The 25,815-nt window shown below is 32.0% G+C and overlaps 1 protein-coding gene across 2 annotated transcripts in view; it reads right to left on the bottom strand.

Moving 5' to 3' along the window:
- The window catches only part of Cdh19 (cadherin 19), a 108,101-nt gene extending 82,618 nt beyond the window's left edge, over nucleotides 1-25,483 (bottom strand). The window contains exons 1-5 of one of the 2 annotated variants that reach the window (XM_085688398.2): nucleotides 25,224-25,483; nucleotides 15,522-15,571; nucleotides 13,724-13,765; nucleotides 8,679-8,901; nucleotides 4,671-4,962 (exon numbers count right to left, since the gene is read on the bottom strand). In XM_085688398.2, coding sequence (XP_085544524.2) covers nucleotides 4,671-4,962; nucleotides 8,679-8,870 — 484 coding nt within the window. In that variant the 5' untranslated portion in view covers nucleotides 8,871-8,901; nucleotides 13,724-13,765; nucleotides 15,522-15,571; nucleotides 25,224-25,483. The remainder of the gene's footprint in view (nucleotides 1-4,670; nucleotides 4,963-8,678; nucleotides 8,902-13,723; nucleotides 13,766-15,521; nucleotides 15,572-25,223) is intronic. The other variant, XM_048443889.3, reaches the window with a different exon arrangement.
- Between the last annotated feature and the right edge of the window lie 332 nt (nucleotides 25,484-25,815).

The raw sequence follows: 25,815 nt of genomic DNA, 5'->3' as shown, positions 1-25,815 counted from the left end.
ATGGGCTGCTAAACTAAACTGACATATATATTTTAAAGGTATCTTGATTACAAATTTGGGTCTAAGGAGATATTGCTTTGGAAAAGAGATTCTTCTTCTTTTTTTACCAGCTAATATGGTTTTATCAAACAAGACTGCCTGAAGCAATGACTCAAATGGTCCAACTGCCACAACAACTTCAAGACTGCTGGCTTAGGAGCATCTACCACAAAGATACCCTTTGAAAGACCTGATTAATATTGCCCCCAAATAAGCAGGAAATAGTCTAGAAAACAGCGCCCTAGTTCGCTAAGAGATTGTCTATAAATATTTTCTTATATTTAAAAGGGAATATGCTATAGAGATGAATACTTTGTATTGGTATAGATCTTGGTTTATTGATACAAATTAAAGGTCTACTTTGTTATATGTATTTTTCTGCCTTGATTAATGTGTTTGTGCAGCTTATTTAAAAATATAATGTATAACTAAGAAATATTTGCTAATAGATTATTATCTATACTGGTCAAGTTTGTAATCATGTTAGTTGGGTTTTCTAGATATACAGAGCTATATTTCAGTTGGATAGGAATTGTTCAAACCTTTCAAAGACTAATAGAATATGGCAGGTAAAATGGTTTAAGAACTTAGGACTTTACATGACAATTAGACACACCTGTTCCTAGCAGCACCAATTTATTTCAAGAGAATGATGAACTGCAAAGAGGCTTCGTAGGGAGTTTTTAGCCATTGGGTAAGACACTGCTATTGCCTTGATGGCTTAATGGTATGATATATGAAATGGACATAAAGCACCCACAGCAAAGTGATTGCTCAACTTGCCTAAAGGTGAGGCCAGTCCATCAGGGTTCCTGCCTCATGAAATAGTTTGCCAAACATTCTTTAGGATAGAGAAGAGAGTGACTGAGAAACTGCCAATAGAGACAAAGCAGTCTTACAAATCTCCTGTTTTATAGCAAAGTTTGTTTTATTCTATGGGCCTGTAGACTAAATATGGATGCCCTGATGTTACAGAAGAGCTTTGGGTGACAATACAGGTAGTGGATGTCTCTGTTAATGGTAGAGTTTTGGAAGTACTTTTCAATTCACTTCCTGTTAACTTACGTATTATTATGTCCTTTTGACTTCTTTGAAGTAGTTGAAGAACAGATAGTTATAGTTTTCATTTGACATAATAAAAGATAAAGTACATATAAACAGTATAACTGTAATTCTTAATTGATAACTGTTTTTATATGTAATTTTACTCTTATAAAGTTGAAACTTGCCCTTTTAATTAGAAAGAAAAGGTGAGGTGATGTGGGAATCCCCTCTTTATTCTGTGATTTTTTTTATTAACATTGGGGATATAAGAGGGCCTTCTTTCTATTTGTTGTTTTTATTGGTCAAATAAAGAAACTGCCTAGGCCTTTTGATAGGGCAGAACTTAGATAGGAAGGGAAGACAGGACTGGATGCTGGGAGAAAGAAGGCAGGCTGAGAGAGCTACCTGCCATGAAACTGCCAGGTCAGACATGCTGAATCTTACCCAGTAAGACACAAGCTCATGGTGACATGCAGACTATTAGAAATGGGTTGAATCAAGATTCTAGAGTTAGCCAATAAGAGACTAGAACTAATGGGCCAGGCAATGCTTAAATGAATACAGCTTCTGTGTAATTATTTTGGGGGTTAAGCTAGCCAGGCAGCCAGGAGCTGGGTGGGATGCAACCCACTGTTTCCTCTTACTACACACTTGTTAATAAAGAAGCTGTTTTTGTTCTATGTAGGAGCAGAAAATAGGCAGCCATGAAATCTTAACTGAGATATATAGAGAGAGATTAGGCAGAATAAGAGAGATGGCATGTAGCTGCCAAAGAAGACAGACATCTCCAGAACCTTTACCAGTAAACAGTGAGACTAACAGTAAAATATAAAATAATAGGAATGTTTTAAGATGTAAGAGTTAATTAATAAGAAGCAGTAATGTAATTAATATAGCTTTAGTGTGATTATTCAGGTCTGGGCAGCCAGGAACGAATGAGTACCCTCTACCAATAGTATCTCACTAGTTGATTGTGTAATGTTACAGATATACATTACTGCTTCCAAAGGGAATCATTGGTAAAATAACAAAACAATGTGAAAATCCCTGACTTCAACAGTAACCAGATTAATAAAAACTTTTGTTCATTCTTTTGGTGCCCTATCCAAAATGTAAATGTAAATTTCTAGTTGTGAGTATTAAGATTCCACATAAATTTAACTGTTTGATACCCGTAAAAGATCTACTGAATCTCATAGATTAATTAAATAGTTCATAAATTAACTTTAAAATATGACTAACAAAGATATGCAGTCACCAAATGTGTTGTATTTTTTTTTGTCAATTTGACACAAGTCCTGTAGGAAAGTGGTGCCTCCACTCAGAAGGTTCTCCTGGGTAATAAGATAGAATGAAGAGTAAGACATAAGAAAGAAACCAAAAGCAAGCAAGCATGGCTCCATGGCTCCTGCTTGAATTCATACCCACAAGTTTCAACTGTATTTTGTGTTTCTGCTATGACTTCACTCAGTGATGAAATGATAAAGTGAAATAATCTTTTCATCCCCACATTATTGTTACATTTTTTCATGATGATTATCATAAAAATAGAAAATTTAGGACAACATAAACAGCATGGAAAAACTGTGTTATTAGTTATGCTATAACACTATCAACAAAACACATTTATTCCCTATATGCTTTCTAATTCTGTAATTGTTCATTTCATTTCTCCTCATCTCCAAATAAAGTATTAGACCATTTTTCTAAATTCTACTATGTGTGTTGAATATCACAAAAAAATCAAAGATAAGCAACCACACATTATTTGATTTATAAGGAATCCATTATCCTTTAGGAGTTTTCAACATAGATTCAGATGAAAACTTTTTTTCTAAGAATAATTTGGTAACTGTTACATTGTTTCACTGGTGCTCCCTAAATATAGATTGTATTAGATTCTAATTACTTATATTTAAATCATTTTGTGTACTATCTTTGTAAATGTGTTTGTGTATATGTCCATGATGCATGATTTTTGCATGTTATGAAATTATTCACACATGTGATTGTGGTCACTTTTCTATGGAGGTCTTCACCTAGAACACATGACTGGCCTCTTTTTATCATTTCCTGAACTTTTTTCCTCTAAAAAATCTACTCCACTTCTCCAGATGTATAATGACTGTCATACCTTATCTGCACTTACCATTTTTATCACATACTAATTATAAGTCATGCTTATTTAAAATAAGATATTTTATTGATGTGTGTTTAACTGGCATAAATGCCATTCTAGAAATTAACTACTAAAATTCCTTCATGATTCTATTATTTACTTTAAAACAAAATGTTATCATTACATGATAATACTAAAAATTTTATTAGATAAAAGAATAGAAGAAGGAGATTAGAGAAATAAGAAAAGGAAGAATAAGTATAGGAAGGAAGATGAGAAGGGAAGAACCAAATAGGAAGTATAAGGAATTTGTTTCTGGAGCTATCATAACAAAAAATTTAAAGGAGTTTTAAAAATAAATGAATAAAATTTATTTTTGACACATATTATGCAATTTATGGGTAATTTATGTTGTAATTATGTTCATCCAAATAAAAATAGTATCTTACAATCAATTTTAAATTGCACCATTAATTTATAACTGATAAGTTTAAAGTAAAAAAAATCAGGAAAAATACAATGAGAAATACACTTTATAATCAATGGATGATTACGCAAAATTTCCATAAATAAGCTTCAAAATAATTTAGCCTATTTTAACATGATGATGGCTAAAGCATTTATATATCATTTTAAATAAAATTTTGAATTAAATTCTGCTGTATATTGTGATATCCATTTTTTGGCTGACTTAAGACAATTTTTTTTATAACCATAAATTTGCTTGGTTTCAGTTATTTTGATAGGCAAAGTAGATGACAACTTTATTCCTTTGAAATCATCTCTTACTAATTTTCTCAATTTAAACTTTAATATAAATAATGTTGGAAAATAAATTAAAATGAGCAAAGACAAATATAAATGTTTAAGCACTCTTTTATCTTTGTGTTCCTTGTTTTTGATGATTGTACTAGTTTTTGTTGTGCAGTTTATTTTCTTTTATATGTCATGAATATTTTATAGATTTGTTAGTATATTAAATATATATCTAAACCTTTAAACACGATTTGAAGAATTATAGGATAATTGCTTTGTAATATGGAGTTGCAATTGATAAAAATGTAAATTTTAGCTCAATTAAACTTGAATGTCCAACTTGAAATCAAATTCATTTCAGATATAAATAAAACTACTAAAAAGGAGCATTATATGTGAAGAAGTTTGTATTTCATACACACAGTGTATAGAAAAATAAATCCATCACATTATCCCATAGAGAAAAAGCCATTTTGAAGCAATAATAAAGTACTAAGTAAATTGAGCTCACTAGATATTATTTTGTAATTTTCTTCTTAATTTACCTTATACAATGGTATTATATTTCATAATTCTGCAAATATTTTACTTAAAATTTTGTCACAGGAAAGTTTAATAAGGAAAGTAAAACAATGTTTTGTCAATCATATACTCAAAATTTTAAATCTATTGTCATGCTAATAAAGCTCTGATGTAAATTAACATACAATACCTTCTGGAGACATCTCTGGTACAGTGGCCTCATAAGGTTCATCCAGGAATTTGGGTTCATTATCATTGATATCCAAAACCCTGATGACAAACTCAGACTCAGGTTCCACAGCCTTTCCAGTGGTGGTGTCTATTACCTGGGCTCTCAAAATGTAGAGAGATTGTTCCTCTCTATTGAGCTTCCGTATGGCAAATATGTCACCTGTTCTTTCATCAATGCTGAAACTTCCAGCTCCAGTTCCCAGTAGCTTGTACTGGAAAGTGTGATTTCCATTGTCTAATTCAGATATTAGCTGCAAGTAAAAATAGACAGTGAATTTCTGACAAATGGAAAATTTTACTTAGGGTTCATCTTTTTTGTATTTTAATTACTATCAATTAAATAATCCTATATAATTCATTATTATTATTATTATTATTATTATTATTATTATTATTATTATATTTTGTGTTTTGAGACAGGGTTTCTATGTGTAGTCCTGGCTGTCCTTTTACTCATTCTGTTGGCCTTGCTGGCTTTGAACTTAAAGAACCACCTGCCTCTACTTCCCAAGTGCTGGGATTAAATGCTTGAATCACCACCATAGTTTATAATTCTTCATAATATCAACTGAAAAAAATACTTATGTGAAATTTACATCCATGTCAAGCACTGGAGAGGTTAATGATGTACCAAAATTTCATTATTTTAAACAAATAAGTCTAATTAGTTTAAATTTATTTATAATTTGACTAATTATAGTCTATTTGTAATTCGAATAAATGTAACTTGACAAATTATAATTATATTATTTGTAGGTAGTCTAATTGTAACTTAGTATTATTTATAATTAAACTAACTATACTTATAAACACTTCTAATTACTTTAGACCAATTAACTTAGGCTTTTCAGGTTGGAGAGAAGGCTCAGTGCTTGTCAGCACTGAACTGCTCTTATAGGGGACCAGGTTCAAATCTCAGGACCAACATTGTAGCTTACAACTGTCTTTCTCTACTGTTATAAAAGATCCAACAGCCTCATGCAGAAATACATTGGGCAAATCACCAAAATACATGAAATTAAAACAAATTCAGAAAAAGTAAAAAGTAAATAAGATTGCTATAAAATTATTCATTAACTAAGTTAAACTTAGTTCAACTATTTGTAATGTAGTCTTAGTAAAAAGGTTATCTCAAATATTTTGTATATATATGCATATAAATATAGTCATATATATATAATTAAGGAGCAAAAGATTTAATAATTATATAAACACATTTATTGCTTATATTGAACTCTAGAACCTCATTATACTTGTACAAAAAATATTATAACCATTATAAATGTTATCTTTGTGATCATTGCATCTCTTAAAAATATTTTTCTATTCCTTTCATATGTATGTGAGCTTGTGTGATTGCTTGTGTGTGGAGCTTTTTCATAGTGCTGTGTGTAGCCCATCAAATGATAACAGGTGAAAGTCAGTTCTCTCCTTTCACTATTTAGGTCAGTGATCAAACTCAGGTTTTCAGGCTTCAATTCTTGGGCCTTTATCCACTGAACACCCTCAACTGCTTTATAGAGAAGGAAATAGCAAAACAATTTACACTTTCTTGGTGCTACATGACTTTTTGTACACTTAAAACAAGACAAAAAACTGTGTGGGCCCATGTCTTCTACTGATGACTACTATATTACAAATATTTAAATCTCAAGCGGCCAGAGACTATACTTAGATAGCACAATGCTTGTATAGCAAACACACTTCCCTGAGTTTAATTACTAGCATCAGTTAAATTAAAGGACATCAATGGAGACCTTCTAAATACAGTACAGGAACAACAGGACATCATAAAGTTAAGAGCACCCTCTTTTCTATATTCTTCCAAGAATAGCCAATTTCTAGATAATATGTCAAAGATAAAAATCGAGAAATAAATTAAAACCTAAAAAAATTAGAAACTCAGCTAAGAATTAAAAATTATTTCACTACATTGCATGCTAAATTCTCATATGTACACTACTTTCTTATGGTTATTCTTCCATTCTGTTTAAATCTCAATTGTCAAAATCTATACAGTTAAGGAATTAATCTGAAATTCAAAGTCTATGCAACAATACAAGTGTTATTTTTATACAAGTAAACTGGCTACATGACTTTTCATATTGAAATTATTCTAAAATGAAGATGCCACTGCATTGTAACTCAAAGATATTATTATTATTGAGCATATATCCGTCTGTGGGTCACCATTTTTAAGTAGTCTCTTCTTCTGAGTAAAACTTCCAAGTAATTATATTCAACCATGAAGCACATTTCACAGCGATTCTGATTTTACAAGTTGTAAATTATTGTTCTATATTAATTAATCTTATATGTGACTATGAGAAAAATTGCATAGCTTAAATAAATATATTGTTTTAATAATAAAATCCAAATCACTTTTATGTAATGAAATAGAGAAACTATCAAACAGATTTTATTTCTGGCTACATCTCTTTAGCATAAAAATTATTTATAAATGAATGGAGTTTTCTATTTCATAGGTTAGTAAATTAATAGAAATAAATTTATATAACTATCAATGTGTCAAATGATAAAAATGTTTCATTTTGGTAACTTGAGACTTTATTTAATAACTAATAGACAATAAATTAAACTTATAAATGAATGAATGTATTCCATATCCATTTTTGAAATAATTTCTAAATACCTTTGAACAGAGTGTTTAAGTACACATCCAAAAGGTTGGTTGGATCTCCATTATATTCCTCAAATCAAGTTAAGCAAATTCCTGTCTTTGGGCAAACGGGTATTTTGTAAAATATAGTTTATTTGGGCAAAAATATTGTGTCTAGGGAGTAGATTTTTGTCATTTTGGTAATCCAATATCAATGTTAAGATTTACCTAATTGAATTGAATGATATCTTATACTTTACTGTGTATCAAATACTGGGCATCCTCACTACATCTTAAGCAAGAGAGTTACATGATGTAGGTGGGCCTTCTGTCTATGTGTTATTTTCATTGGTTAATAAAGAGACTGCCTTGGCCCTTTGATAGGACAGAAAATTAGGTAGGCAGAATAAACAGAACAGAATGCTGGGAAGAGGGCAATGAGGCAGATGCCATGGATCCAGCCACCAGGTCAGACATGCTGAATCTTTCCCGATAAGCCACCACTTCGTGGTGCTACACAGATTATTAGAAATGGGTTAATCAAGATGTGAGAGTTAGATAGTAACTAACTCTCTACAGATAATAGGCCAGGCTGTGTTTAAATGAATACAATTTGTGTGTTGTTATTTCCGGGGCTAAGCTAGCCATGCGGGAGCCGTGCGGGATGAAAAGCAGGCCTGCCCGCAGCTCTTCGCTACAGAATACAGTTTCCGTGTAATTATTTTGGGTGTAAAGCTAGCCAGGTGGGAGGCGGGAAGTGGCCCGCCGCTCCTTCTACAGTTACAAATAAGGACATTCTACTTAATTACCTTTGTTTAAAATAAATCAAATAATAAAAATCAGATTGAATAGGTTCTGTCTCATTAGGAAATTTTTTTACATATAGTTTTCTAATAAAGTGAAAATAATCAATCCATGGACATAAATTTCACTAATTACATGGCATGTATAGGCTCATTAAGTTCTCAAGTTTGTAAAAGGGATTGAGTTAATATACATAATTAAAAATAAGTGAAGGCAAACCATCAGTTACTTAACATAGCAATGTATCAAGTTGAGTACTGCTGATAAATTATATTTGACTGCTTTGATCCATTTCTAAAATAACATCATTACATTTCTAAAGGCTAATAAAAAGACATAATAAATTCTTGAAAAGAGAGAAAGAGAAATTTAAAAACTGGAGTTACTTCTTCAAGTATTGAGTGATTGTTTCAAATTCAATTGATAATTATTATTGTGTTTAATATTTTCTACTGGCTTCCTTAAATATATGAAAGTCATTAGACTCATTCATACTACATTTTTATAAAGTCATCTACTGTAAATTTTTCAGAAAATAAGTACCCTTCCAACATGTTGTCTAGTGTCCATTTCCTCTGGTACAACAAATTGGTTCCACACCCAACCACGCTTAGCTCTCCCAGTAGATGATGCTGATATCTCAGTCCTCCTAGCTTGGAAGTTCTCAGTAACTTTAAGGAAAGACCAGAGGAGAAGAATCACCAATATCCAGTGTTTCAGGAAGCAGCTATTCATTTTGTTGTTTATTTGAATTCCACCTGTTATTCTACAAAAGAATAGGAATGATGTAAGCAAATTGTGCAGTTTCTCAGTACTCCTTTTCAATCTTAAGTATCCTCATATTCCTAAAACATAAAAAAAGCAGAACAAAAACTGACATTTAAAAAAAATATTTTCTCATATAATTAATAAATACAGATTACAACATTTTCAGCTGGGAATAAAACCGACATTTAATTTATCTTTCAATTAGATTAGTTATTTGTATTTTGTGGCTCAGAAGGATATGCTATAAATTTTAGCTTAAGCATCATTTGTTTTAAATTGCAATCATAAATCAGCCCGAAGGTTTCAGGATTCCTTTAAGAATCTCTTTGATTCTGGGACAAAAGTCCCAGATCCTTCATCCGATGATGGATGGCGATACAGACGGAGACCCACATTGGAGCACCGGACTGAGCCCCCCATGGTCCAAATGAGGAGCAGAAGGAGGAAGAACATGAAAAAAAACTCAGGAGTGCGAGGGGTGCGATCACCCACTGATACAAGGGGACTGATGTAATGAGAGTTCACCAAGGCCAGTTGGACTGGGACTGAACGAGCATGTGATCCAACCAGATTTTCTGAATGTGGCCGGATTCTCTGAATGTGGCTGGCCCGGAGTCTTTCTGAAAAGCCATTGACAATGACACTGGGACTTGTTTCCTCTGCATATACTGGATTTTTGGGATCCAGTATGTTTGGACACTCACCTTCCTGGACCTGGAGGGAGGGGGGAGGAACTTGAACTTCCCACAGGGCTGGAAGCCCTGACTGCTCTTAGGGATAGAGAGGGAGGAGGAGGGGGAGGGGGGAGTGGGAGGGTGTTGGAAGGAGGGGCGGAAATGGAAACTTTCATAATTTAATAAACTTTGAAAAAAAAAAAAAGAATTGGCTACTCAAAACAGAGGGATGTCCAGATCATGGGCATCTCTCCAGATTATAGGAAGAATGGACAGCTAGCACAGTGCAGATCTCCTTAACAACCCATGAACACAGTCAAGCCTTCCAGGGCGTATCTGACGAAAGACTATGAGGTTTCTGAAAATAGAAATAAATATGGATTCTGGCAAAAAATAAAAAAGAATCTCTTTGACTGACAGCTGACATTGAAATATATCTAATTTTATTATCATTTAACTGACTTATTTCCTTCTTATTTCTCAGGAAAACTGAAGTCAAGATATTAAAAAAAATCTCCTCCTTTTGCTCGTTACAAATAATTTTACCTTACAATTTCTCATTATAATACTATACAATATATATATATATATAGTACAAATTATTTTTTACCTAGAAACTGACAAACTCAATAACTTGATAACTTCAACTAAAAAAAATCAGTGAAAATTATTTATTGTTAAAATTTAAATAATTTTGCTTATAAAGATGGCTATGGTTCAAAATGAAATAATAAGAGAAAATTTTATTATTATAATATTAAATAAATAATATATTTAAACAAAAATGCAAGTAGATGGAACCAGCAAAGTATATAAATTGAAAATTGGATATGAATTAACTACTAGAATAAACTCAGGCCTACTTCCTCCATTCAGAATCCCATAGGTCTGAGGCTACTCTCTACAACTCTGAGACAGCAGCCACTCTTACCTTCCCCACCTATGCACAATATCTGCACAGTACATTGAGGAATCAAAATTGGATTTAATCATTTGGTTTTCTTGAAGAAAAATAGTCTAATGAATACTTATAAGAGTTTAACATGATAATAATCAGAAAAAAATCACAGAATCTAAGGTTATAAGGTTTTTTTCATGATTTTACTCTGAATACTCTGAATTTATTTTTGAACCACTTCAGAAAGAATAGTTTTGTTTTTGACTTTAGTTAATAAATGTTGTTAAAAAACATTTAATTGAGAAATTAATTAAGGAATTCTGTGATTTTTCTGTAGTTCTTCCAAGCAGCTGTATTTTTGCTACATATTTACTTAATGAAGATAAGCAAAGATATTCAACTTGAGTAAAAATAGGATGAATTTGACCCTTAGATTGAAATTAAAATTTGTGTTCCATTTAGTTGAAAATTGCATAACTATATGTGTGTAAGTATGTATACATGTGTGTATGTGTGTGTGTGTGTGTGTGTGAGAGAGAGAGAGAGAGAGAGAGAATGAAATTTAATAAGAATTTATTTTTATTTTTTTATACAGAAAACAAACTATCTTTTTTCATTATACATACCAATCCAACTTCCCCCTCTGTTCCCTCCTCTCATTCCATCTCCATACCCTCCACCCCCACCCCCATTCAATCCTCAAGAGGGCAAGGCACATTGATTCGGTAAATGTTCAATGCACTCCCTACTATATATAGGGAAAGCAAGGTATCATACAAAAAGAAAAGGTTCCCAAAATGCCACTACATGCAGTAGGGATAAATTCTGGTGCAACTACCAGTGGCCTCCAGTCTAACCCAGTCACATAACTGTCAACCACATTCAGAGGGACTAGGTTGGTCCTATGCTTGTTCCTTCCCATTCCAACTGGAGTTGATGAGTTCCCATTATAACAGATAAACTGTTTCAGTGGGTGTACTTGATCCCTTTGTTCATATTCTCATTTCTCCCACTCTTCAGCTGGGCTTTGGGAGCTAAGTCCAGTGCTTCATTGCAGGTCTCTGCCTCTCTTTCCATCAGTTGCTGGATGAAGGTTCTATGGTGATATTCATCAGTCTGACTACAAGGCAAGTCAAGATCAGGCCCTCTCTCCTCCATTGCTTATGTTCTTAGCTGAGAATGTCTCTAGAACCAGGTTTCTTACTAACCCTATAATGACTTCCTCAATCAAGATATTGTCTTCCTTGCTCTCATCTCTGTCCATCCTCCTTCTTGACTGTCTCATTCCCTCAAGTTCTCCTCTCCACCCTCCCCTTTTCCCTCATTTTCCCCTTTCACCCTCCCTTCTCCTCCCATCCCCATACTCCCATTTTTGTCGGGCAATCTTGTATATTTCCACTTTTCAGGTGGCTCTATATGTAATGAACTATTAGCTCAATATCCTCTGGATATGCAAAATTCAGGTAAATGAACAGAAACTACAGAGACAAGTATAAGCAACAGAATACAAGAGATAAAAGAAAGAATCTCAGGTGTTGAAAATACTATAGAAGCATTAAATCCAACCAATTTTTAAAACAAATCATCCAGGAAATCTGGGACATCTTGAAAAGACAAAACCTAAAATTAATAGGGGTAGAAGAAGGAAAACTCCAGCTTAAAGGCACAGAAAATATATTCAACAAAATCATACAATAAAACTTTCCCAACCTAATAAAAGATATCCCTATGAAGGTACAAGAAGCTTACAGAAAACCAAATAGACTAGATTAAAAAAAAGTCCCCTCACCATATAATAATCAAAACTCAAAACATGCAGAATAAAAAATGAATTTTAAGAGCTGCAAAGGAAGCAGGTCAAGTAACATATAAAGGTAGACTTATCAGAATTACACCTGACTTATCAGTGCAAATCATGAAAGCCAGGAGGTCCTGGACAAATGTACTGCAGACACTAAAAGACCACAAATGCAAACCCAGATGACTATACCCAGCAAAGATTTCAATAACATTAATGGAGAAAACAAGCTATTCTATGACAAAAGCAGACTTAAACAATACGTATCACAAACCCAGTCCTATAGCAAGTACTAGAATGAAAACCCCAACCCAAAAAAGTTAATTGCACCCACAAAAACACAGACAACAGATAACACCCCACCAGCACAACTCAAAGAAGGGAAACACACAAACACTACTACCAAAAGTTTTCAATAAGAAAGTTTTTGCTTCATAAACAATTGAATTGCTACTACTGAGGTACAATCCAGTCCCCAGCTGAATGAACAATAATACATAGATAGACAGATAGATAGATGCTGGATACAATAGATCTGATAGAAAGAATAGGTAAGTGGTGGATATGATTTAAACACAATAATTATATTTTGTTTAATTTGGAAAAATATCCTAAGAGTTAATATGAGAAGTTAATTATAATATTTGAGTAAACTTTTTTCTGTTAAGTATATACTTTGATACATTGTGTTAATTGAATTTTTACATTTTATTATTTATAGTATTTCATGTGATTGATTGTTTCTGTGGGGGGGTAGGTATGTGGATGGTGGGTGTACATGTCAGTGCATACAAGCCAAAACCATAATATACAAAGGAACTAACTGAAACATTTTTGATCTTCTTCAATAATGAATTTAGCAATCAAATCTTGAAGTCATACTTCATACTAAGTGCTTCTGCCTGCTAAACCATTTTGCCATCATCTATTTATCTTTACCTACAATGAACAATTTATTAAAATTAAGCTAATTTCTGTATCATAATATACAAATTTTTAGAGTAAAACAAATTAAAAATCACTAAAAACTTGCTTTCGGTCATAGTGTTTCCTCACAGCTATAGACATGCCTGATAAGACAGAGTAACAGAGAAATATTAGGTATTGGTTTAAATGAAACAGCCTTTTTCTCATAAGCATTTTGGATAAATTTGGTTTTTGTTCAACAACATTATTCTGGAACATATAGAAAATAAAAGGTCAGAGTTTTTAGAGATACTGACATGAAGGAAGACATTAAAATGCAAAATATTTGCCTGTGAAGTCCTTTTATTGCAGAAAAAGGGATATAAGCACAATTGAAGCACTGTCAGTTGTGTCAGAATTATTAGTTCAGCAAAAGATCAGGTGACAGAAGGCAGGTGGTGAAAGAGATAAATGATGTTTTTAGGAAAATGTAGATTTTTACATATTCTAGTAGAATTTATATTAGATATTGGTACAAAATTACCTGTAAGTTATATTTATTTGACCAGGAAGAGCACAGACACTACTGTAAGAGAAAAGGACTTATGTTAACAATTATCATTTTATTTGCAGACTTCCAAACTGTTCTTCCATTCATAGATTCCTAAAGGTACCTTAACTAGAAAAGAATTTAATGGGAAAAAACAGAAAATTAAGCAAAAAGACTTATAGTATCTATATGGCTATGTACATATACAACTAAGGGTTCTGCATTTGTTTGTTTTTGCTTTTTTCCTTGCTTTCATTTGCTTTATGTAACAGAGTTTTGATGTGTAAACCAGGTTGACTCTGAACTTGACATTCTCCCATCCCAGTTTCTAGCATGGTAGGATTATAGAAATATGCAACCAGCAACTGACTTATACCTGGAATTCAAGAGCCAATTGATTAATGATAGGGATTTAAAAGGTAACTAATTTATAACAGTGATTCAAAAAAAAAAAACAACAAATCTGTAAAGGGAATGAGAAGTTTGAGGCAAAAGCTCCGAGTTCACTTGAAACCAAATCAAAACAAAACCAAAGAAATCTGCTGTAGTCAACTCCTTATCAATCAATGAGAGGAATACATATTGAGAGTGTACAGAAGGATTGTATGCAGCACTCTGACACATATTTTGTCACATATAAAATGATCAATTATGACAAATTAGAAAAAAAGATCTTTGTTATGCTATTGAACTATTTTTTTTCTAGATTGGGTTTCTCTGTCCTGGAACTCCCTTCTGTAGACCATGATGACTTCAAACTCAGCGATTTCTGCCTCCACCACCAGCCAGCTAAGTAATTCTTATAAGCAAAAAAAAAGATAGATTAAAATGTATCAAAATTGAAATTTTATTTTCTAATGATACTTATTTCACAATAGATGGACAACAACCTGATTCAAAGTTAGCAGATTAAAATGACACAGTTTATTATCTGCCACTTCTGGGGGTCAGAATTTCAAATTGAACTTTACTGGACCAAAACTGAAAACTCAGCAGGACTACATTCACCCCACAAGATTCTGGAAAGAAACTCCTTCCTTAAATCTTTCAGTTCCCAAGCTATTTTCTCTGATTGCCTTCTGTGACTCATGCACATCTTCAAGCCCTCAGCACGGTACCATCAGAACTCATTTGAACTCTCTTTGATCTATCTGCACAATGCCTTCTCACATTATGCGATTTTTTTTCTGCCTTCAAATTTCAGTAAAATATTGCATTTAAATCCCTTTTGAAGCATTTAAGAAAAATCTTTTCTTGTACCATAATGCAAAATTTATAGAATTCAGGAATTTGATCACCATTATAGAGCCTTAATAAACTAATAAGAAAACAGAAAGACAAGACAGAGACTTGGAGCAAATGATTGTCGATTATATCTATGTAAAAGGACTGTAAAGAGATATTAGAGAATGTTGAGAATGCAATAATAATTGTCATTATAGAATGCAGTATGGATGAGCATTGGAATGAATTTTCATGAAAATACCTAAGGCAAATATGTTATATAATAGTAAGAATCTTGTCTTGCAGTAGTATTGCAAATTTATTAGCATTTTATACTATTGCAGTTAGAATAGTAACAATTAAAAAAGTAACTCTTCTGAGGTTAAAAACATGTAATGAGCATTACAATGTTTTTTGATCTTGTAATACAATTCAGTATTATAGGAGGAATGATTTTTTTAACTGAAATCTCTTTTTTTCTCACACATTATATTCCAACCATATTTTCCATCCCTCCAGTCCTCCTAACTTTCCCTACATACCTTACCTCTCCCAAAAATGCACTCACCTGCTTCCTCTTCAGAAAGGAGCAGGCTTCAAAGAGACAATCACCAAACACTGCAAAAGAAAATAGAAATAAATAAGACAAGGCAAAAGCCCTCATATCAAGGTTGGATAGTGCAAATCAATAGGATTTAAAAGAGTTTCAAAAGCATGCAAAAGAGTCAAAGACACACCCTCTCCTATTGTTAGGAGTCCCATTGAAAAAACAAGCTAGACAACCACAATATATTCACAAAGGTCCAGGGGCACACTCATGCCAGCCTCATGATTGCCTAGCCAGTCTCTTTGAGCACATATTAGCCTGTTTTACCTCCATTCCCTCTGACTCCTGTAGTCTTCCCTTGCCCTCTTCCTTGGTGTTCCTATATGAATAAGTGGAAGGACTCAGTGCAGACCTCCACTTTAGAGTCTATCTGCAAAAAGTCTGAATATTGGTCTCTATACCTGCCCCCCCCCATGTTTCAGGAAGAAATACCTGTAATTGTTGTTGAACCAGTGGACAAAACATCATTCTATGAACATAGCAGAATATCACTTCTTTTCTCCTTTTGCCAGTAATGTTGTGTTTACTTCTACATTTTTTTTCAGGCTATTCAAGGCTCTATTTCCTTGAATACCAGAATATATGTTGTGTGGGATTCTCTACAAGCAGTTTCCTTAAGTTAAACCAACCTTTGTTTGGTCATTAATTCCCACACGGTCTTTATCATTGTTGTCATCACTGCACACAGAACATCTTGCAGCCAGATCAGATTGTAAATTTTGAGTTTCATAACTAGGTTGGTGTACTAGCTTGTCTTTAAAAATATTTTGTTGTGTGTGTGTGAGAGAGAATGTGTGGTTCATGTGTGTAGTGTGTATGTGCACTTTGTATGCTAGAACAGAGGTTAGAGTACGACTATCAGTGGCCTGTATTTTCACTCTCCATATATTCCCTTTAGATAGATATCTCAGTGAACCTGAGCAAAGTCTGGTGGGCAGAAATCCTTAGGTTTCGTCCTGTCTCTAGCACCTATTACACACCAAATTATTTCACGGGTGGTTGGAATTTAAAACCAAGTAGTTATGCTTTGATAGCAAACATTTTATCTACTGTGCTGTCACTCCATTCTTAAGTAAATAAATTTAGGATGCAAATAGTATTTCAAAATTTTTATGCTGAGCATATAAAACCGGATGAAAGTAATATAGATTGTATATATACATTTACATGTAAATTTTGAATGTTTAAAAAGAAAAAATATAATATCAGATATTGTCAATTTTATAGTAACAGATAATTAAAATATTACCACTTTAGAATTCAAAACATAGCAATGCAGATCTGAACAACTTGTTTATTATTAGTATGTGGTGTAGAAAGTTTACAATATTTGTATCTGAATTGTAAAATGTTTCTCTGTATACTCTCTGCTATGTTTAAAGTTTTCTACAATTTCCATGTTTTTTAGGAGAATGGTAAAAACTTTTCAAATAATGGTTCACTTGTGACTAAAGATGATGGCATCTGTCACTAGTGCTAGAGTGAAAAGCACTCCAAGCAGAATCCAGGCAAAAAAAGAAAATTTATAACAATCAGTTACATCATACTCTGCATTTGCAATCCTGCTTGTATTTTACATTCTGGTGAATATATTAGAATAAACCCCCAAATATGTTATGTGAGGAAAACATGAGAATCTGGTATTTCATTGTGTTTAAGTTTATCCCCAAATGTATATAGGCCTATTTGTATTTATTAATTAGGTTCCAGAATATAATATACATTTCATTATATTTATGCTTGTAAATGAGATGGGATTTAGATTTTTAAAATATTATGCAGAATAATAAGTAATATTAAAAAAACATAAATGTTAAATGTTAAAAACTATAAAAGCATCATAAAAATGTTATATAAAAACTACATTTTATCCAATATTATACAATGCAGAAAAAACTGCAGAAATTTTGAATATCTGATCAACTATTAAGTATTTATACTTATTATCATCACACTATGTGTAAAAGTCATTCCTGTGTTTTCCTGGGTGGAAAGATGAAAAAGACGGTATTTAATAACGTGACACTTACAGCTGATGATTTGTGTTGTTTACACTGAATAAAGTTCTGTAAGTTTTATTTTATCTTCTAAACCATTCTTAAGGAAGACATGGTAAAGTATTTCCTGTTACCTCATGTAGGACAGTTTTTCAATACTGAGAATGTAGTCTTGAGGGAAAAGAAAAGTCAGAATGATGGATGTGGTGGCAATATGTAAAAAATAAAAAGCTGACACTGGTGAAGGTAGGGGGGATAAATATAGAAACTCAATCCTACTTGTGACCTCTTAAAAATCAAGGGAAACTTGGCAGCATCAAAGAATGGCACTGCACATAGAGCCTTTAAAGGACCATAGAAGAAAATTGGGAAATTGTGTTGGAATGAGCTCTTGTGCATAAGAGGGAAACAGTGTCTCTGGACGCTGGATTGTCATTGCTCACACATAATTTTTAGATCCTAAAATACCCATTAAACAGAAAAAGAGTGAATAAGCTATCTATGTCCTATTTTAACTAGTCATGTGTATAATAATCCATACAGGGTCATAATTGCTTCATTAGGGTTGTGATGTCCTTTTTGACATTGCAGCCCATTCATTAACTGTATGTGTGATGTCATAGAACATAATGGGACTCGTAGTGCCATTTCATTCTTTGTGTGTAATTTACTCCCTCAATACTTGATCAGTGAGGAAGAACGCTGGAAGAATGAACAGTGCATTTGAGGCACTACGCATGGTCGATTTGGATGGTGAAGAATATGTTTAAAATTGCAACACAGAATCCAGTGGATATAACATGCAATGAAACATTCTAATTTTCTTAAATCTATCTCTCATTTTTCTTTTCTTCTACAAGCTCTCAAAACATACATATCTCCCTTTATATATCTCATTTACCCATTTGTAAGGATAAATACGATTAGCATAACAGCTGAGCAGGAAGCCAGCATATAAAACATTTAAAGATAAAATTAATATAATCCATCCATTAAGGCTGGTCCATGGAAATACTTTGTAAGATGAATGAAAGAGCTAATTAAGAACAAATGATATATTTATTTTAAAAAGAAATTTCATTTACATTCTGAAAGGAATTGATGGAATACTATGACTTTTTATGATATAGGCAATTATGTCTGAATTGGGAAAATGATTTTAATCAGGGACATATAAAATTTACAGCTGCGTGTATGAGGCATGAACTTACAAAACCACACATACAGACAGACACACAGACATACACATACTAATGAAGAAGACACTATCTTGCTGGTTGGGAATAAAATAAGACAGGGTAACTTGGGTGAATATGTGTGTGTATTCAGAAATTTTAAAATGAAAGAATGTTAACCATGCTATTTTTTATATTTTAATATATATTTCCATAATACAAATATGCAAAACTTGAAACAAGAAATATCAAATGCCTTTATGTAACTTATATTGATGATAGGATTGTTTTCAACCTTATCACAGTAAGAATGTTCCCTCAAATGCAGATCTGGAAATGTTCAAGTGTCACAAACTGCTTTCTGGGGAGAAAAGACAGGCAATGGATTCATTAAGTGAGCTGTTATACTCAGAATTTTAAGTAGGTATTGATTTGTACATTTGTATATTTAAACAAATACTTATATACAGCAAATCACAGATAAACAGTAAATTTCTATCAATTTCCATGTTCTCAATTTTGAATTATCAACCATTATTTTCTGCAACACACACACCCCTTTATAAATGCTGGCAGCAAATATAGTTTATGATAATTGAATGTCATTCTTTTGTGCTAAGCAGACTTAAGTGACTATGGCAAATGATGCAATCATGCTTGAAACAATACATGATATTGCATGGACATGTATAAGTAGAAAATGATTGCAACATGACTCTGAAAAGTAAAAAAAAAATGTTTTCAAAAAAGGATTAATCATGAGTTTAGGAATAAAAAATATTTTTATATATTCACTCATACAGTTTTAAACTAAATTTTATTAGTAATTGTAATTTCTATGACCCATTTTTGATTACCTAAATATAGTTATTCTACCTGTGAAATGCAAAATTATGACATTCTGAAGGGCTTGTGGAACATGAAATTCTCAGTACACTAAACCCAGTTTCTGGTGAAGAAAATCAGATGGTGTTTAAAGCCAAGGGTCTCTTCCTGGAAAACTATTGAGAAGGCTTGACAAATATGATCTGTTATAAGACTTATAATATGATTTGACCCAGGAATTTCTAAAGCTTAAAATATTAAGGGTACTCTTTAAAATATGTTTAGAAAAGATCATGAAAAGTTTCTCTAAAATTTAAAGGTGTTATATTAAAATCAAACTGTGTAGAGGGAAAATACTGCAAGGTTTTTCAGGATTCTCACACACACATACACACACACACACACACACACACACACACACACAGATCTCTTGATATAAAATGCTCAAAGTGTATAATGTTACTTGTACGTGTGCATTCAAGAGTGACCATTTGGCCCTGGATTGTCAATTGATATGCTCTTTCCTAGGGAAGACAAATTCTCTAACTCCCTACTATTCTCAGTTGCCAGTAGCTCTTTGGGTAGGGTTGTAGCCTCATGTGCTTTCCCCCATACATTTTGCATGTGAGCTTTTTTATTGTATTTAGGACTGACTTCATGAGATGGACCCCATAACTAACATTAATAAAGTGGCCAACCACCTTAAGCTAGATATGTCCTGGGCCTAAAGAAAACTTAGTATCTGTCAAAAAACTTAATCTGTCAAAGGAATATACAAGAAATAATGGATGACTTGACCTCACAGAAACTATGGCAGCATACAGCAACAATATAGGTACATGCGAGGAGTGCATACCATTACTGAGAGAATCTCAACTATAGCCAAAAGCTATTCATAATTGATAGCTGATGGCAAAGTGAAAACCAGTTATCTCAAATAAATTTTTGATAGGTATATATCAACTGCATTACAAGATTGGTTGTCCAATGCAATATTAATTCCATAATTTTATGTACTTTTAAATTTTTTTATCTTCTTTATATTTTGCTTTCTTATTTTTATTTAAAAATATTTTGTTTTGGGGAATTTATTTTGTTGAACCAACATTTCTCTGTATCTTTGGGGAAATAGCTCTTGTAACCCAGGCTGGCCCCAAACTCACAAAGCTACACCTGCCTCTGCTTCCTGAATGCTGGGAATAAAGGCATACACCACCACCGTCAGACAAAGTGTATTTTTTAAAATTTGAAGAATACATAGTTGGGATTGTTGGTAAGTGAGGCCAATTAAAAATATATAAAATTAATGAAAGCAGCCCATTCATCACTGATACCATGGCATAGGTTACCATTGTTGTTATTCTGTAAGTGTGCAAAAGTGGCATGCTGAATTCAAATAATTTGAATTAGTCATTAACTGATGATTGGCATTTAAGTCAAGTAAAATGATGTTTTTAATCAGAGTAGATAGCTAAACAACAATGAACTATTTATGATGGTTTTCATTTTCAACATGCCTTTTGGTCCATTGTTTGTCAGTATCTTCATATTATATGAGGATTTTATTTTGATCTCAGGAAATATATCTTTAGTAAGTCTTATTTTGTTTATGAGTACATTGATTATGTTCGGCTTTTTCCTACTCTGTGTTCATTTCCAAACCCCATAAGGAACAGAAAAGACTTAAAGAAACTATGAGATACTTTTCATTATTTATGCTATATCTCATTCTTTTCCATTTATATTTTGAGTACAATATGTTAACAATATTTTTTAAAAGTTTACAAATAGTGCTGCTATGAACATAGTTGAACAAATGCTTTTGTAGTATTATAGGGCATCTCTTGGGAATATTCCCAAGAGTGGAATTGCTGGGTCCTGAGGGAGGTTGACTCCCAGATTCCTGAGAAACCTCCACACAGATTTCCACAGTGGCTGCACAAGTTTGCATTCCCACCGACAATGAATGAGTGTTCCCCTCACTCCACATCCTCTCCAGCATAGGCTATCATTGGTGTATTTGAGTTTGGCTATTCTGACAGGTGTAAGATGGTATCTCAATGTTGTTTTGATTTGCATTTCCCTTATCGCTAAGGAGGTTGAACATGTCCTTAAGTGCCTTTTGGCCATTCGAAGTTCTTCTGTTGAGAATTCTCTGTTCAGTTCAGTACCCCATTTTATAATTGGGTTAATTAGAGTTTTAGTGTCTAGTTTCTTGAGTTCTTTGTATACTTTGGAGTTCAGACCTTTAAACTTTCAGATAACTATTACTGGTTTGCTAAGATTTGCATATTCATGGAAACATTAGTGTTAGAGTATAACTTCAGCTTTATTTTCAATATTCTATAACATAAATTGTACATTTCATCATTTATTTTAATCTTATATCCTCTTAATTTTGAATCAATGACTATAACAATGTCATTCTCAGAAAAGTGGGTGAAAATGGGGGTCATCATATGAAGTGAAATAAACCAGAGACACAAAGACAGTTGGGAGATATTTTCTCTCATAAGGGAAGTTCAGAAAAAAGAGAATACATGGGTGTAATAGCAGCATTAAAAATGTATGGAAATAAAAGTTGGAAATAAAAGAATAAGAGTCTGATTAGACAGGTGGATATTATCATTGTTAGAAATATATGTAAAAAATATAACAATGAGACAGACTACTTTTTGCCACTAATGCATGGATAATAGTGTCATGACATCTCACAAACTGTATAATAAAGGGTTAAATATTATTTGTATTAGAATCTAACTTGAAAAAGTATCCTAGACACTTACATAAATAGGCACGCACATGTTCTTAGTAATAATAACAACCTTGGTGAATATTTTTTTATATAAACAGTATTTATCATAATTAACCCTAAAGTATGCATTCTGTGAAATAGTATTTCAATAATAACAATAACTATAAAATTAAACTAATAAAAGTATTATGAATGCAACTGAAAATAATCATTCTTGGACATATATTTAGACATAGTTTTTATATCTATGAATGTTTCTTTATTATTATCTAATAGACCTGATATACCTCTATAGTTGATGTAATCTATAAGCACTTGATAAGGGTGAAAATATATAAAGTAATGCTCCTGTCTCACATTTTCCACAGAAAGCATTATTTAGAAAGGATTATTTGTATGGAACTAAAAGATTATTGTAGCTTGGCTCAATTTTTTTTCAAAAACTGTGCAAAAAGGGCAGCATTATCTTTACTAGTTCAGAAATTATTTCAGTACTGTCAGTGAGTGTTTTCTTAGGGATTATTAGCAATGCTCTACTTCAGTTTCACAGAGCAAAGACTATCATTTCCCTGTTAACGTTTGAATGGTTTAGTTACATTTTATTATTTATTTGTATATTTTGAGGGTGCTAACATTTTATTACGTGAGTTTACATACTTTAAAGTAGATATTTTAATAATAAAATAGAAAGTAGAATTTTTGAGACTGTTTTAATTACAATATGACAAAAGTAGAAACATTTACATTCCTGTAACTTATGTATAGTTTGCTCATTCCCAAAGAAGTATGATTTTTATTTAATCCATAGAAAAAATATTAACTTTCTCATTTTATGGCAAAAATGATGAGTTAAAAGTATTATCAGTTTAATATACCATATTGTAAAACACACAACTCATTCATAATATAAGGTGTAATTAAAGAACAAATCAAGTATTGATATTTCATGGTGATAATTTACTGTATTCAATAACACTTTAAATTTCATTTTCCATATAAAAGTAGAGCTTTTGAACATCAACATCATATTTTTCCTTCACTATTAAGTCATTTATCACTGCTTTTATACATACCTAAATAATTAGTTTGGAAATTTCAGTAAAAATTTGAGTGCTTTACACTTGTAAACCCTGTCGAAGATGAGAAAAATACCTTCTTAAAGGACCATGCCAACATTTTCAACAGAATATGTGTATTTGAAAAAAAGAATTAATTGGTTAATTTTTTAAAATTTATTATTATTGAGTCACATTTGCTCTCTTGAGTGTTTACTGCAGTTAATAAATCTCTTTTGTTTGGTTTTGCTTTGCTTTCCCAGGTCAAGCATCTTTCCAGCCAGTATGGAAATATCATCTCTCATTTCTGTGAGCTGTTGTTGAAATCATAAAAATAACTCTTTTAAAGATATTAGGAGGTTCCCTGCAGTTTTTTTCATCCTTAATCTGTTATACAAAAGTAAGTAAACAAGCTGGAAGATAATAATCTTAAAAGAAAATCACTAGAACATTTAAAAGTTGTATTATTCTTTCTTGTACTTATTCATATGTTTGGTTCTCAATATTAACAGACTGGCAGCAATAAATCCAAAGGAAGGTGTATGAAAAGATGACCAACGTACTCTTTTTAAGCACTAAACAAACTTTTTAATTTCTTTAGACTCAGTGAAGTGTTCATTACTATCCATAACTTGTAATGTGTAAAATATTTAATAGATGCATTCTAAAATGATAAAAGGCAAAATCAGTTTTAGTTAATATTTATTTATAGAATATAATAAAATATAATTTTATATGAAGACTTTTATGCATGCTTTACATTTTATGTAAGTTAAGCTTATTTTCTCTTATGTGAAACATAAAATTGTACATGAGAAAAGGGATAATATACACACAATGTAATAGTTAAATCAAGTTACAATTATATATTAACTTCAAATGTCTTCTGATAGTGGAAACCTTGAAAACATACATCATCTTAAGTCACTGTAAAATCAATTTATAAAATTCCTATAGATAACCATTCTAAAGATTCCAACATGGGAAAAAGACAAACCAACAACACCAACACTGTAAACAGAAGGACTACCTTAACAGTTGTACAAATTAAAAATTGAATGTTTATAGGAGTGTGTGAGTTTGTATGTGTGTGCAAGAGAGTGTATGCTTGTAAGTAGAAAAATATATGGAGGTAATAAAGAACAAAGCTTACCAAAATATTAAGCTAAAAATGTAAATGCTATTCATACAATGAAAGATATACTACATTAAGTGTTAAAGAAGTCTTGATAAAGAAGTAAACACATTTAAAGAACAAGAAATTGTGTAATTATTGAAATACAAATAGAATACTTAATTTTTAAATGAACCTACATATGTAATTTAGAATCATTTTTGTATTTATAAACTTATTTTACTGGTTATTAAATTCAAGCTCATATATAATAATGCTATAGAAATATATGAAAAATTCAATCTGAATGTATTAATCAAGACTAAATTGTAATATTAAATATTTATTTTGTAATGAAGTTTATTTTTCATGATTTGAAGGAACACAACTTCATTATCCATATTTCATAATGTTAAAAGCAAGTGCATGACAATTTAAAATCAAGTTCAGTCTTACTTATTTATAGAAGAAACCTAGCTTTCTAGTTTTTTAATATTTAAGAATTTTTTTGAATTTGTATTAAGATAATAGAAATTTGATTATGTGGAATAGTTTTCAGAAATATCCAACACATTTATTCACTTCAATTATTTCTAGATTAAATTTCTTTAGCAAATGCCAACTAGCCATCATTTTTCAGTCACTTGCTGACTTAGTTTATTAAATATACATATATATATATACATATATATATATATATCACTTATACATTTCAATCTACAACAGATATTCAGAGTCTCACCAGCTCAGATTCAAACCCCATGGCACCTGAAGAAATGGTATTACAACTTGATAGCAGTTACAGGAGAAAGAACGGAAAGATCTTCTGTCTTAGATTTATAGGCTTCTCAGAAAAATCTTCATTGTTCAGTGTGCTCTGAGTTAGAGTTGCTGCTCTTTCAGCAGCACAGCGGTCTCAGTATGTCACTGCGAATTCAATGCTATTTCTGCTTCTCCAAGTAGAGCAATGAACACTGAGTCTTTTGTGCAAAATACCATAAGGTCATTCTGACGTCTGTTCTTAGTCTGAGTCTAAAATGGAGACAACAAAACAAGTAGTCTGAGGCAACATTTTTCCCCGCCCCATCTCTTTATATCTTTCCTGTTTTGAATTTTTGCTAAAAACAAGCAAAAGAAAACTTGCTTAAGGTGATACGAGGGAACTTATGTAACATAATTCTACAAATAGAGAAGACATGCCCTCTGCTTGAGAATCACCCCAGGAAACAAACGATCATTTCAAAGCAGTGAAAAAAATTACTAAAAGAAGAAGAGTCCTGAACTCTATGTCTAGGGTTCTAGATTCTTTTTAATTAAACCATTTTTACTCAGGA

The sequence above is a fragment of the Myodes glareolus genome, chromosome 5 (genome assembly GCF_982192425.1).
Source record: "Myodes glareolus chromosome 5, mMyoGla1.1, whole genome shotgun sequence".
In the NCBI taxonomy this organism is placed as follows: domain Eukaryota; kingdom Metazoa; phylum Chordata; class Mammalia; order Rodentia; family Cricetidae; genus Myodes; species Myodes glareolus.
The sequence above is the reverse complement of the archived record's forward strand: the minus strand, read 5'-3'. Positions and strand labels throughout refer to the sequence as shown.